Source organism: Zerene cesonia, chromosome 9, assembly GCF_012273895.1.
Source record: "Zerene cesonia ecotype Mississippi chromosome 9, Zerene_cesonia_1.1, whole genome shotgun sequence".
Lineage (NCBI taxonomy): Eukaryota > Metazoa > Arthropoda > Insecta > Lepidoptera > Pieridae > Zerene > Zerene cesonia.
In genome coordinates, this window is record NC_052110.1 from 511,890 (window position 1) to 526,910 (window position 15,021).

General features: G+C 40.5%; 1 protein-coding gene across 1 annotated transcript in view; it reads right to left on the reverse strand.

The window, feature by feature from the left end:
• LOC119829130 (protein unc-79 homolog) overlaps positions 1-15,021 on the reverse strand; it is a 40,627-nt gene that overhangs the window by 7,376 nt on the left and 18,230 nt on the right. Inside the window, exons 24-49 of the mRNA XM_038351530.1 lie at positions 14,734-14,870; positions 14,153-14,335; positions 13,165-13,321; positions 12,727-12,928; positions 12,058-12,279; positions 11,777-11,908; positions 11,216-11,351; positions 10,029-10,163; positions 9,518-9,623; positions 9,008-9,199; positions 8,661-8,790; positions 8,212-8,344; positions 7,772-7,877; positions 6,939-7,025; positions 6,274-6,350; positions 5,893-5,996; positions 5,367-5,450; positions 3,757-3,901; positions 3,488-3,579; positions 3,203-3,308; positions 2,808-2,905; positions 2,204-2,335; positions 1,567-1,705; positions 974-1,128; positions 586-713; positions 4-216 (exon numbers count right to left, since the gene is read on the reverse strand). Coding sequence (XP_038207458.1) covers positions 4-216; positions 586-713; positions 974-1,128; positions 1,567-1,705; positions 2,204-2,335; positions 2,808-2,905; positions 3,203-3,308; positions 3,488-3,579; positions 3,757-3,901; positions 5,367-5,450; positions 5,893-5,996; positions 6,274-6,350; positions 6,939-7,025; positions 7,772-7,877; positions 8,212-8,344; positions 8,661-8,790; positions 9,008-9,199; positions 9,518-9,623; positions 10,029-10,163; positions 11,216-11,351; positions 11,777-11,908; positions 12,058-12,279; positions 12,727-12,928; positions 13,165-13,321; positions 14,153-14,335; positions 14,734-14,870 — 3,531 coding nt within the window. The remainder of the gene's footprint in view (positions 1-3; positions 217-585; positions 714-973; positions 1,129-1,566; positions 1,706-2,203; positions 2,336-2,807; positions 2,906-3,202; positions 3,309-3,487; positions 3,580-3,756; positions 3,902-5,366; positions 5,451-5,892; positions 5,997-6,273; positions 6,351-6,938; positions 7,026-7,771; positions 7,878-8,211; positions 8,345-8,660; positions 8,791-9,007; positions 9,200-9,517; positions 9,624-10,028; positions 10,164-11,215; positions 11,352-11,776; positions 11,909-12,057; positions 12,280-12,726; positions 12,929-13,164; positions 13,322-14,152; positions 14,336-14,733; positions 14,871-15,021) is intronic.

A 15,021-nucleotide genomic window follows, 5' to 3' on the forward strand; every position in this document is an offset into this window, starting at 1 on the left:
CACCTTGTGCTGGTGCGCGTTGGGCACGCGCAGCGCGGCGGCGCAGAGGCGCAGCGGCGGCAGCACGTCGTCCAGCTGCGGCAGCTGCAGCAGCGCGGCGCGCAGCAGCTGGTCGAGCGCGGCCAGCAGCGCGCCGCACGCGGCGGCGCCGCCCAGCGCCTCGGCCGCCACGCTCTCCAGGTACAGCGCCATGTTGCCCATGATCGTCGGCAGTTGCTGCAACACGCGTGTCATGCCAACTTAAGTCTAACCTCCCACCGTTCACACGGCGCGAGTCAATTGTTTGATCCTTTTAAAATGCGTAATTGTAAATGCAATACAAGGAAAGAGACAAGAGAAAGTATTTCTTACTATATAATATTGTTTAGTAACTTAGTTGTATCAGCTATAATATTCTTATAAAAAAAACAAGATTGATTATTTAAAAAAAACACAAACACTCTTTCGACTGAATTTTTCTCAAGCACGTTAAACTTCTTAAATATCTGTAGCGGTTTGCATACATATGTTTACAACGACTTTTGAATACTAAACACAAATTATCACAAGCTTTCGATATTCTATAACATGAAGAGTATCACTCACATCAATAGGCAAAGTTTTCTTGGAGTTCAAATGCTCTATGACTAATTGCAGAGGGCCACACGGATACAACTCGCTGAAGTCCACGAACGAATGCGCTACACTCTTAAAGAATGTTTTTCGTTGTTTTTCTAGAAAAAGAGAATTCGGTAAGTGAGGAAGTGTTAATGATAGTATTTTTTGTCAAAATCAGATATACACCGGGTGTTTTGTGTAAGAACACTAATAAGGTACGATCATATTAAACTCAAGCTGGTGTTACAATATCATAACCGTATATATCCCAGGAAGTTAATAAATATATGTTAGTAGAGTGAGTGAATGAGTAAATGTGTTTGCGTGTGTGAGTTAGTGTGAGTGTGTGTGTGAGTGAATGAGTTCAGTTACATACCGGGTGTCCGCTGCAAGAACACCTGCAGGAAGACGTTGTTGGGCGCGAGCTGATGCAGCACACAGCGCAGGAACTGGTGCGCCACGAACACGGCGCTGCCCGGCAGCCGCGTGTTGGTCTCCGTCTGCCACGTGTAGTTGCCCAGCTGGACCACTCTGGAACGGTTGATAGTCAGGTTAATTACGTCTAGTGGTACTGTGGGAGGTCAGAACACCTTGCGGGAGTAGGGGTGTATAGAGAAAGATGTGGTTTGAAGCCCGCTACACTTCGCAGTATATTTATTGTTATCGTTTTATATGTTAACTTTAAAGACAAAATAACATTAGTGCATTCCTAGACAGATTCCATTTAACATTATTCACTGGAACACTTTTGAAAAAAAATAATACAGTGTTTGTATAGTAGATCGCTCCTGACAGTGCAAGTTTCATGCGAACAAGACGTATTACCCTGGTAAAAACTCTTGCAACATATCCAGTACCATAAGATCGCTCCGTTGAAACGTACAAGACAGTCAAACACATCATACCAAGAAATTATTTTGATTAATAAACCTCCTAGCTGTATGCCCCACACTGGGGCAAGGGCCATACCTGGTAACAGTGTGCAGTAGGGCGGGCAACATGGGCGCGGCGGCGGCGGGCTCGCGGCGCACGAACGTGCCCAGCACTATCACGCACAGCCCCAGCTCCTCGTCGCTGTACTGCTCCACGGAGCCGCCGCATTCTGCGCCTGCGCACATGTGCAAACTTTACTGTTTTATTGTGTGTATATCTATAGATAAGACTAAGTAAAACCCAAATAACTTATTCATGTGAGTTTAGAATGACAATATTTTTACAGGAATATTGATTCATATCTATAAGATTCAAAGATAAACTTGGTAAATTTGATTTTACATTGGCATATTTAGGTATTAAATGCAAAAGTCAAAATAAAAACACTAGTATTTACATATATATATCTCACATAGATATTATTCATTACATTACTTTCTGAATATAACCAGGAAACCAGAACCAGTAAGGAAGCGAATCCACGTATACTAATTTCCTGAGTATATATTTTATTGTGTGATGAATGATAATCTATCTCTCATATTGCATTGACACATTTTGCATAATGTACCTGGTTTACTATGTTCCGTTTTTTTAAGGAACTTCTTAAGGAGATTAATTAAAACATATTATGTTTCTTTCTCCTACTACAAAAAGGGCTAGGCGCACTCACATCGGTAGCGCAGCGTGGCGTCGGGGCGGTAGGGCGAGGGGTGCGCCGCGTGCGCGTGCGCCGCGCGCCGCCCCGCGCGCCCCGCCCCGCCCCACCACGCGCCCCACGCGCCCCAAGCGCCCCATGCGCTCTCTGGGGATTAACCACCTTATGGTTATCACATTAGGGGCGGCAATTGCTGTTGACAAGTTCTTTGAGAATAAAGGACTTAATTGTGATTGGGATACGAACGATAATCACAGTATTATTATAATTGTGAAAGTTTGGATGTTTGTCCGTCAATCATGCTGAAACTATTGAACGGATTTTGATGAAATTTGGCATACAGACAGGGTATAAACTAACTTAGGTGACAGGATACTTTTTATCGCGATTAAATGTTCCCTTGGGATAAAACAGCAATCTTTATATCCGGGCGGAGCCGGGACGAGCATATAGTTACTTAATAAATGCTTTTATACATTCCGCAAATAATCAACCTTGAGAAATAAATACAATGAATATATCTTTATTGAAATAGATTATACCAGAACTCAAAAGTCACACGATTACTGTAAGTTTACACTTAAACACACATGCGTGCGCATGCTAAGTGCGTGCATACCGGCGTGCTTGGTGCGAGAGTGCAGCGGGCTGGGCGGAGGCGTGTGCAGCACTGGCGACTCCAGCTGAGCCACTTGGCGAGCTAGCCGTCTGGGAGACCTGCATATATTTATCATCATCATTATCATCATCATCATCATCATCATCATCATCATCATTATCTTCATCGTCGTCATGAACCTGTTAAATTCTGAAAGACTATGTTCTCGATATGTCGAAATTTATAGAATTTTCAAAATGATATGATTTATTATTGGTCAGTTTATTTGCAAATTATTGTCTGTATGAAATGAGAGAAGCTGTGAACTAAAGATAGAATATCTGCTTAAATCTTACAAAAAAACTATGTATGTTTTTTAGTGTAAGCAATAATTTTCAATTTGTAAACCAACTCACCTAGTGCTTTCAGAAGATAGGCCTTTAGTTAGGTCGTGCGGTCGAGACGTGGGCGTGGGCGTGGCTTCCTGGTCCGAGCGGGAACTTGAGTCCGTTTGGAACGAGTCTACTAGATTCAATTACTGAGTTAGTGCGTTTCAGTATATAACTTAGTTGGATATAAAATCCTATTAATGAGCATTCATTTAGAATCGCAAAGCTTTTTACAAAGGATATTAATGTTTGTTTAAATTTTTAATTCAAATTTTCAGTCTATCAAAATGAATAGTGTTATAATAACATTACCATGAATGTTGAGTGCTTCACGAACTCGATCGACCAAGGCGTTGAACACTGGGTACTGCTCCTTGTTGGGTTTCGGACCAATTGGGAGTAATCTGACAAAATAATCGTATAATAATAAAATAAACGTTTGACTGGGAGTCAAAGTGTTTGTGACAGTGTTGATCAAAGTGTTATTTGTATTATTAGTGATGGTACGATGGTGTAAGTGATGGCGTAAGTGTTGGTGTAAATGATGGTGTAAGTGATAGTGTAGGTGCAGGCAGTGTCACCTCTCGGGCGCGGGCGTGGGCAGCGGCAGCGGGTGCGGGTGGGGCGGGTGGGGCGCGAGGGGCGCGGCGGGGGCGCGCGGGGGCGGCGCCCACGACACCTCCATCTTGGACAGCGGCGACTCGGGCGACGCGTACGCTATCCCCGCTGGAGGGGGCCGCTTGTTAGCTCATTCGATTTTTATAAATAACTAGCTGACCCGGCAAACGCTGTTCTGCCTTATTCTTATCATTTAGGGTTATAAAAAATAGATATTGGCTGATTCTCAGAACTACCCGATATGCAGACAAAATTTCATTTGAATAGGTCCACCCGCTTCGGAGGAGCAAGGTAACCAACATTGTGACACAAGAATGTTGTATCTATACTAATACTAGCTGCGCCCCGCGGTTTCACCCGCGTAAGTCCGTATCCCGTAGGAATATCGGGATAAAAAATAATGTTGGCCGATTCTCAGACCTACCCAATATGCTTACCAAATTTCAGAGGAATCGGTCAAGCCGTTTCGGAGGAGTATGGCAACGAAAACTGTGACACGAGAATTTTATATCTATACTAATATTTTAAAGACTTTGTTTGTTTGGTTGTAATGAATAGGCTCAAAAACTACTGGACCGATTTTAAAAATTCTTTCACCATTCGAAAGCTACATTATCCACGAGTAACATAGGCTATATTTTATTTTGGAAAAAAATAGGGTTCCGTAAAATATTTTCGGTTAACTGAAAGAAATCAACCAAAGAAGTTACTTATTTTGCGTACGCTGCCTAAACTACAAAATATAGAACCATAAAATGTTAGAATTAATTGTAGATCTTACAAATATCTACAAAAAAGTCCGCGACACACTATACCTATCTATGTCGAGTGAGGCACAACAACCAAATTTTTATTTAAAAATCTTGAATTTTTTTTGGACTACATTTCAACGCGATTATATTACTCATGCTATTAATCTTTATCAAAATAAATTTCATCAATAAGTACAGTTTATGTTGATAATATTTGGTCTTTGAATGATTAAAATTGGACGTTTCGTTTTAAAGTTGAGGTGAAATTAAAATATTACGTTTTCCGCTGCACGGCCCGTTGCGAAGTGGGCGTCGATAAACTGCTTTCGCGTGAAAGAGCATCTTACAAACATCCATATATTTATCCATACCTAAAAACTTTCACGTTTATAATCTTAGCAGGATCTGGCTGTAGACGTACCACGGGCGAAGCCGGGGCGGACCGCTAGTATAAGATAAAGGAGAATAATGTTCTAGACCTGCTAAGGAGATTGAGTCGTTAAATTTAATTAAATTGAGCTTCGCTATTCGTTGCATACACGATGTTTTTTTACTCCTAATTAAACATTTATACGTTTCCTTTTCCTCACCCCTACCAGTCTATTCCTTCTTTCCAGTAGTCATCCTTTCCTTATCCCTTTCCCCTAAGAAGCGGGCAACGCATTTTCAAAGACTATCTATTCGACTGTTAAAGGGCAGTGGTAATCCCTTAATATCAGACGAACCATTGTTGTTGTAAATGATCATTACTATGCAGATTACACTACGGGGGATGCTCTTTATTCGTATTCGGAAGAAAAATTATAAAACACCAGAATTACCAGGACTCTTTAGAAGCTGCGGATGGTGCATCGCCTCGCCGTTCGATGACGGCAATGTGTCCGGCGATGTGCTGCTGCCTGCTGCTGAAATTTCATTAGATTTTATTGTTTTTTGATATTTAAAAATTAATACAACGCCATCTTGTAGCAAGAGCAAGAATTAATGTGTTATTAAGAAATTGTTATTAAACGAATGACAATGGTTATACAACATCATCATGACAATGATGTACATACTTGTAATATAATGTTCACTTATATCATTAACATTTCTTTACACACAATTACTTACTCTGTGGTTATTTGAACCATTAAAACTAGTAAGCCCACATGGCACAAATTTTTCAAAAACAAATTGAAATTCAAATATTTTGATCAACATCAATTCCTCATAAATCAGTCAGAAAAAAAGTGATTTAAAGATTTAGAGCTGTTTTACTTGCAAGTAAGTAAATCAGTAAGATATTTTAGTGCCCTATTTAGCATATTAAAGTCAGGGGGTTATAAACCAGGTTTCTAAACTTACCCACTACCCTCTTCTGCTTGCCAAGTATCTTGGCCCTCGGGGAAGTCTGGTGCAGCTGATCTGGCCATATTTCCACAGACTGTCCGCTCATGGGCGTCGATTTACTGCGGAAAATTTTCCGATTAATTTATTTTCCTTTGCAAATTAAATAAAACATTTTATTTGTTATAATCAATATTACATATTTCCTATCTCTATCCGTCTGTACATCTCTTCTTCACACTTAAACTAAAATATTTTTGTACATGGAAGTTTGACACCTAGAAGGGCATATGACAGTTTTCTTTTTAAAAATACCTAAGGAACTGACACATTACGATCGTTTGAATACGCGAACGAAAATCTGGTAATATATTCTTCTACTACACTTTAAACACTCACAGATTAGACGAATCGCTGCCGATGGACACTGATGAACTTGTAGACAGCTGGTGGGCTGATCGAGATCCCATGGTAGGCTGTACAAAGCATCAAATAATTACATTCCTGCTACATACAGATATTAAGAAACATCATAAGCATGCGTCGTTCTAGACTTGAACTGAGATTAGAGTTAAGAGAAATAATAAGAATTTTTGATAAAACTGCATTTCAATCTCACACTAAAACATTTGTTTATTCAATTACACTTTTTGAACTGACTTAATGATCTAAATATTAATTTTCATGTGAATAATATAGTTTACTTCAATATATATATAAAGACAGGGTTGCAATGAAAAGATGAATCTAATTTCTCGTTGAACCATATCTATACGGAGTAGGAGATATGAGATTTGCAATAAATGAACACAAATAGATGAATAATTTTTTACAAAATGTGCCACTCGACTTAGATCAAATGTGAACAATTTTCTATCAAACACAAAAGGAATCACGTTAATCGGTTAAAACCCACGAGTTATCTATACATATAATAAATCTGTAGAAAAGTCATTTTTGCGCAGCTAGTAGGAACATAAAAAAATCAAAAAATACAATCCAATCGAGAACCTCCTTAATATTTTCAATAGAAAATCTTACCTAGAACCTCTTTAATTACTTACAATTTTGTTAAATGTTGGATATGCGACAACAGTCTGAGCGTCGACTTTTGGCGAGTCCTCATAGTGGGACGGCTCGTCGAAAGATCCCTGGAAATATTAGTTACATGTTGAAAGTCAAGTAAATAGAGAAATATTTGAGTATTTTTTGACGTGACAACGTCTTAAATTAGGTTGCGGCTCGGAGTCACTCATGAAAAAGTGTAACGCCCGGTAACGTTACGATGAGTCACCGAACTATGATCGGTCCGCCGCGCGCGCAGCACTAGAGAATTAGGCGCATTGAATCGGCGCGTGCTTGTGTCTCTGTCTCTGTCTTTCTCGAGCATTCTTGGCGTAATATTCATATCAATAAATATTATACCGAGAAAAAGACGTTGTCACGTAAAATCTTTGCCCGTAAAACCGACTTTACAGGCAACCATTTTTTTCCCTTTTTTAGGGTTCTAGAGACTAGGGACCCTATTACTAAACATCGATGTCTGTCTGTCCTTCCATGTGTTACCAGGCTGTATTTTATAAATCTACAATATACAAATGACTAATTTATACAGTTAAAAGACCGCTATAACCAAAAGTAATAAAAAATCGAGGTTAAGTAATGGTTGGCACGGTTATTTATTGCAGTAATTGTTTTTTCTGACCTTTTATTCCAAATGCCGGATTAACGGAACATTTTGATATTTACAAACTTTCAGCTGGATGGGAAATTTTGTATGTTTGAATTTCTTTATTAAAGAAGAGAAGATTTCTGAGCTTTTACTCCATTTTAGAGATCTCACTTTCTAATAATTATATCGCAATGTTAAATAATAAAAGCGTCTTAATATTCTTACAGGAGCAGTGCTTCCATGTACAGTGGTGTCAGATTTGTCGCTGGTCTCCGGAATGGCGATGAGCTCGCTTTCGGACGACTCTTGCTCCACGCTCCATTGCTTGTATCTGAAATTATTTATCGAACAGACGATATGGTTAATAATAAATTATGTTCTTGAAATATTTTGCTATGCTTGATAAGATATTTTTTGAAGTGAAATAAAATATCAAGGTAAGCCCATCACCGAGGTAACTGGTTATAATTATCAAACTGAATGTGTCTCTGCGTAGTGTTTAGTAGAAATAGAAGCAGTTGTGTCGGACACTTAATGCTATTTCCAAAAGTATTAACTATAATGACATGGATTGAACATTTAACAGAGATTGGAAAAGAGAACTATGTGACGAATAAAATTGTCAAGTAAGAGTGTGTGTGTGTGTGTGTGGGTGGGAGTCATACTTAGCGGGATCTGAGGCGTCGGGCCAGTGCGCGGGCGACTTGTGCGGCGCGCCCCCCGCTCCCCCCGCGCCCTCCGCGCCGCCCCCGCCGCCGCCCCCCGCGCCCTCCGCCATCGGCGCCGCCTCGCGGGGCTCTGCAAAGGGGGCAATTGTCTTTATTATTATCTTTACTAACCCTCATATGAGACATAAACCCATAGTTGATCCCACACAAGTCTACGATATAAACTAATATTAGTAAAAGGTGTAACAATTTAAAACGGCGCGACTGGCCTTCTATTTTATATATTAAATGTACTCCAGGCGAAGCCGGACAAGTAAAATAGTAAACTTTACGAAGGATTTTTTAAAGTCCTCACTAATATTTTAAATGCGAAAGTGTGTTTGTTTATCTAGGTTACTTTAAACGCGGTCAAAATCAAATTTTCATGGGAATGGAACGGGACGTACCTCTGGCGTGCGGCAGCAACAGCAGCGGCGGGATGCGGCGGCAGCGGTGGTGCTGGTGCTGCACGCAGTTGAGCACCACGCGCACCAGCCAGCCCGCCAGCGCGCACACCGCGCCGCTGCCGTAGTGGTACTGCCGGCCCGAGCGCGCACACGTTTCAAGTTTATGTTATTTCATTAACAATGGAATTTAAGACTGATATGTCGTTATTTTAGCATCATAGTGAAGATTAGTCTTAAATATTTTTTACTGAGAATACTACACGACAATTTTCAAAAAAATCAAACATCAGTCATAATATTCGAGTTCAATAAATTTTAAAACAATGTTAATAACCCCCAACACCAACCTTATACAATATAACGAGCAGCGCCATCAGCCAGTGGCGGCGCACGTGCGGCTGCAGCGCCTCCAGCGAGTGCGTGACGGGCGCGGCCGCCGCCGCCTCGCCCGCGCCCCCCACCGCGCCCCCGCCGGCGCCCCCCACCGCGCCCCCCAGCGATGTGGACGCGGACGACGGCGCGGACGGCCGGCAGCAATACTGCACCCAGACGTGTAGGGAATAAGGTTCACTTTAGAGTACACTGATACAAGACATAACATGCTTCCAAACTGTTACTTACGAGGTAAGTAATCAAAATATTGAAACTGTTTAATCAGAATCAAGAATAATGAATGAGAAAGAAATTTTTGAAGAAACTACCTTGTTCGTTCAAGATTATCAGAAAAAAAAGTAGCTAATGGTAAAAATTAAATTTTAAGTATTTTTTTTTGTATCCAAGGATTATGAAAGCAACCAATATCCTTGTTTTCAAAGTTATTTCAGAAGCAGCTACGTTTAATAACTAAAGTATAATACCTGTAATAACAACAAGGTGGGTTCAGCAATACTTGCACCCATCATGTAGTTCTGGTCTAAGACTTGAGGAAGGTTAGCCATGAACGCGTTAAATATTGAAGACATTCTGAAAAAGCGAAGTTATACCATTCTTAGAACATCAACAATCAGTCCGGTAGTTTTTGTATGAAAACATTCTAAACATACAGTGATTATGAAACACGAATGATTCCTCTATATAAAATTAGTCTAGATAAGGAAAAACCCAGATCACTTAACGCTGTACAGCTGAATATCTTAGGGACGAATAAAGTGTGATATTACTTTAAAAGTGTATTTTTGCATAATAGGGACTGAAGGTTTAATCATTAATGGAAAATAAATAAAGTAAAGCAGAATCTTCAAGACATTATTAGCAATGATGACGTTCTGGAAGATTCTGCTTTAAAGAAAAGGGAGATCATTAAATTTATACCATTTCAATATAAAGAACTAAGTGAAAGAGGTGAATCTAAGGAAATAAATAACTCACCTCAAAGTCTGTGGTGTAATAGTGAAGTACTTGTCAACCGAATTGTATCCGAGCAGAAGGAACAAGTGTTTGAGCACCAGGTCTTGAGTTTTGTTGTTGTTTGTTTTCTCGTCGGTGGGGTGGGCTTGATCCGAGCTATATGCGCAATAGATACAAGATATCGATTGACTGGTCTATAGCAAACATATCTATAATAATATTATAAAGCTGAAGAGTTTGTTTGTTTGTTTGTTTGTACGCACTTATCTCAGGAGCTACTGAAAAATTCTTTCAGTTTTAGATAGCCGATTTATTGAGGAAGGCTTTAGGCTATATATGTACCACGGGCGAAGCCGGGGCGGACCGCTAGTACAAGATATTGATTGACTAGTCCATTGCAAACATATTACTCATAAATAAGGCTTTAGTTTAGTAATTTTTGTTAGAATTGTACGAGCGGGTGCTTGAATAAACTCTTCAATGATAAATATATTACCATATACTTTCCCAACACAAGTTAAAACTCTTTCACCGAATTCAATCGCGAAGACTATCATGGCTATAGTGTCATTACTTTTTTTTTAATTATGGTTCCTTCGAAACCTAAAATTTTACACAATTCGTTCAAAATGTATGATCTTATCATTGATGGGTCAAAGTATTATTTAGCGACGCCATGAAGCTATAAAACCACAAAATAAATTAACAAATATTCTGCATTAATAAATATTTTTCGTCCAGGACTCATATACCTATTAAAAACTCTTTTTTTTAAAAATGAGTATAAGAAATGCATGTAAGTAAAAAAACACTCTTTATATAGACTCAACTAAAAGTGTCTCACTTGCACTATACAGAGTAAACGTAAGGAAATAAATTATTTCATCCCGGCGATCCTGATCAGGATGATTTGATAAACTGATGAGATTATGGTATTGTCACCAAATGATAAGTGTACAGTTTGAATTAAATTTGTGCATTTAATTGGGTCCAAATCGATTAATAACCCTATTTCCCTCTCCTAGCCCTTCCCAGTCCATTCCTTCTCTCCTGTCACCAATCCTTTCCTTATCCCTTATCCCTTGAAAGCGGGTAGCGCATTCTCAGAGGTCTGAGCCTCTGCGAATGTTCATGGGCGGCGGTGATCGTTTACCCTCAGGCGAACCAACAGCTCAGTGGCCCGCTATGACATAATAAAAAAAACCCACCGAGACAAGAACTGCATCAACAGAAACACCAATAAATTCGTCGTCTCCTTATCAGCTTCTTCGAGATCCACAGCTTTTGGCAGCACAGTTGTTGCTGTGTCTTCTGTGGACCGACCCGATACTGAGTGGACTGTGTCTGTTAATGGAAAATAGTCTTTATTGCATGTGCGCTAAGGTTGAAAAGAGATTGACAGGAATTAGCCGAACGAACTGTTTATTATTTTGACCCTTGAAGTGGTTGTTATTCAGTTTATGTGTGGGTGTAACTTTAATACTTCATTAACTAGCTGAGTCTTAGTTTTTTTTTTTCGTGTATAACTTTTTTAATGTAAGTTTCTATTTAGAAATTATCACATTGTTGATTATTATTTTTATCGATTAAAGAAATAACAAAAAAAAAAAGAATTATTTTACTATTACTATATTCATACGACAATGAATGTTTCATAGTTTTCATTATCAATATTTCAAAATTACAAGTTTAATGTATTCACTGAGAGAGTTTGTTTAATACAGTTTTCTATGTCAAAATAACTGTAATGTATTTAAAATTTGACCAACCATGTGTATTGTTGGTTTTCTGAGAACTTCCCGACTGTTGCGGCGTGGGCAGCAACTGTCCCAGGCCGAATCTCGACGTCTTTCTCTTCAGAAGCGGTGCTGAGTACTGGCGTGAGTAAATCTTCTCACGTTCTGTAAAAAAAAAATTACAATTAAGTTAAGAAGAGTAGTAGAGTGAAATGGAGAAGAAGAGTGGTGATGCTTCAAAGAATTTAAATAAGTATTTACATAAGTATGTACAACTATTTGTCCACAGATAAAAAATATACATAAATTCTCACCGGCAGGCTGAGGCGGCACAGCAGCGGGCGCAGATATGGTCCTCTTATACGGCCACTTGGCGCCAAAAGACGCAGAGAGAGAGCGCGCGTGCGTGTGCGCGTGCGTGTGCGCGTGCGCGTGCGCGTGTGCGTGCGGCTCGCGCGCGGCCGCGCTCAGCGCGTCGTGCGCGCGCCGCACCTTGTACATGAACCACTCCGAGCTGGTGGAGCTGCTCACCAGCTCTGGAAGGTATCCCGTGATTTTATATAATTGCTGTATGTCTATGCTGATGTTATAAATGAACAGACTTTTTTACTTGCTAGTTCGTTTGGAGAACTGTAATATTATTGTATGGATATTGAAAAATTTTTGGGTCAAATACACATCCATGGTTAACGCGGGCGGAGTTCTCTCACTTAAATTTTTATCTAGGTAAACATATTTCAATTTTTCATGATTTAAAAGCGTTTCTGAAGGAAGTCTGGATGAACATACAAAAGGTTTGAGTTCCATTTCTTGAGCTTATTGTGTCATAGTTATACAGAGCGCGTCTTGTATTCGGTTTTTCACACCTATTATTTTGGTTGTTTCCATACGATATATCGTAAAAATAAAGATCTATCTATACTGTAATAGACAATTTTAACGTTCGCTTTAATTGTTTTTCCCGACAAATATAAATAACAAACCTCGCAAATTGGAGAAGTCCACAGTTTTGTTGGTATTGATTTGAGCCTCCAAGAACAACGCTTCAAATCGATTCAGAAAGAACTCCCAAGTGAGAATGCGCCTGTCGCTGAGAGTGTTGTGCAGCTGGTATATCGACTGCAGAATCATGGGCCGGTCCACGATCACCAGGTCGAATTGAGTCTCCAAGCAATATAGTAAGAGCTGGAAAACACGCTCAGCATAAAAATATGAAAGTAATGAAATAAATTGAACTTTTCCTAAAATTATTACAAGTGAATATTTCGGAAACGGATCGGATTGTCGGAGCCAAATCAAATTTATATGGAGTCAACATAGAAAGCATCAGCTTTCAAAAAGAGTCCCTTGAGTGCATTCGACACCTTTCGGGACAAGTAAGGAAAAGAACAGGGCATATTATATTTGTCAGTAAAAATGACCTCGATAGCGTTATCATGTATAGTGCCAATGTACAGCGTCGCCCGCTGCGCGACGTACACGTTGATGTCGTCCATGCTGGATATCAGATAGCAGAACGCAGTGGCTAGCGCAGTTTGCAGCGGCAGGCTGGTCTTGATTGGGGACCCATCCATGAAGCTATGGTAGAAAACCGACTATTAATTAATTAACTGTTGTTTTATTATTACAGCAATACTGGATCATCATTTTCTTATTTATTTGTTTAGTAAATCAAATTAAAATGTCATTATTATAGACTTAGGCCTATTATATATAAATAATAAAATAATAATCAGATAATAACAATATAATCAGATAATCAGATTCATCTTGATGACTATTTTTTTTTATCGAATTCTGGTCGCATGAGTGTGGGCATTATCTCTATATGCGTGTTGCTGTGTTCCAACCAACCTGATAGGCTCCACGTGTGACCGTAGAGAGTTGTAACCGTGTGTCATCTTACCGCTTAGGTGTTGCTTCAGGAGGTAATGAGTGTTGCGAGAGTGTGTAAACCCGGATAGGTATGTTTTCGTGTATTTTAACGTAAGATCTCAGCGTTCGGACATGTTGCAGCGTGTAAAAAGCAAGGCGGAATTCCTCCATCCAAAAAGATGGTGAGGCTCCGATGCAATAATATTGGGAAGTTGTATATATGCTCTGTAGAAACATTTCGCTTCCGCGAATATGTTGTTACAGATGTATGTTCCCACGCGTGAACTATTCGTCTATAACCGCCGCAACTGTGTTGCCGCATGTAATCTAACCGGTAAGGCACGCTGCTATATATTAACTTAACGGATAGGCGTGCTGCTGCGTGCAACTTAGCAGGCAAGGCGTGCTGCTGCGTGTGAGTGTGCTGCGTGTGAGCTAGGCGTGTGAGTATGCTGCGTGTGAGCTAGGCGTGTGAGTGTGCTGCGTGTGGGCTAGGCGTGTGAGTGTGCTGCGTGTGAGCTCGGCGTGTCTGACCGGATGAGCATGGTGACGCGCTCGACGGCGGTGAAGCGGCGCGTGGGGTCGGCGTGGTGGAAGGCGTCGCGCAGCAGCGCGCACAGCACGTCGGCGCCGCCCGCCAGCGTCACGCAGTGCAGCAGCACCGGCGCCGCCACCGACGCGATGTGCGACTGCGCCGCGTCGCACACGCCCCACAGGCTGCAACCGCCCACGCGCTACCGTATACTCTCCTACTCTCATTGCGAGTGTGGCACTCGAGCACGCTTGGGCACGGACTGGGCCAGCTCGCATCGGGGAAGTACCACACCTCCACAGAAAACCGGCGTGAAAGAGCATGCATGATTCGATCGGTGAGTGGGGAAGTTGGAAGCCCATATCATATTCCATACCTATCCCATTCCTTTCGTGAATCTTAACCTTTCTTTATCCCTTTCCAATTTAAAATTGGCAATCTCTTTATAAAGGCGTAAGGTCTACAACGACCGTACGCCTCTCCAAAAGTTCATGGGCGGTGGTAGCGCTTACCATCACCCACCAGCTAATAATCATTGGAAATACAAATAAAACACCAATTTACAATACCTAGTCACACTTACTTGTCTATGAGCAGGTTTTCTTGGCACCAAATCAAGAACCCTTTATGTTCCGCCAGCGCGTCCGTGTTGAGCACGAGAACTTGCAAGCATTGCAGTAAGTAATACAGAACATCCGGCCTTGTCGTGTTTTTCAACTCCTGGAATTATATAAAAAAAACAGTAGATAGCATAAAGCAAAGTCACTTCCCGCGTCTGCCCCTATGTGTACATAAATACATATACTTAGTCTGGCCATAAATACTGTTACACTTAATTATAAAAAAATATTACATTTGAATTTCGAATCTG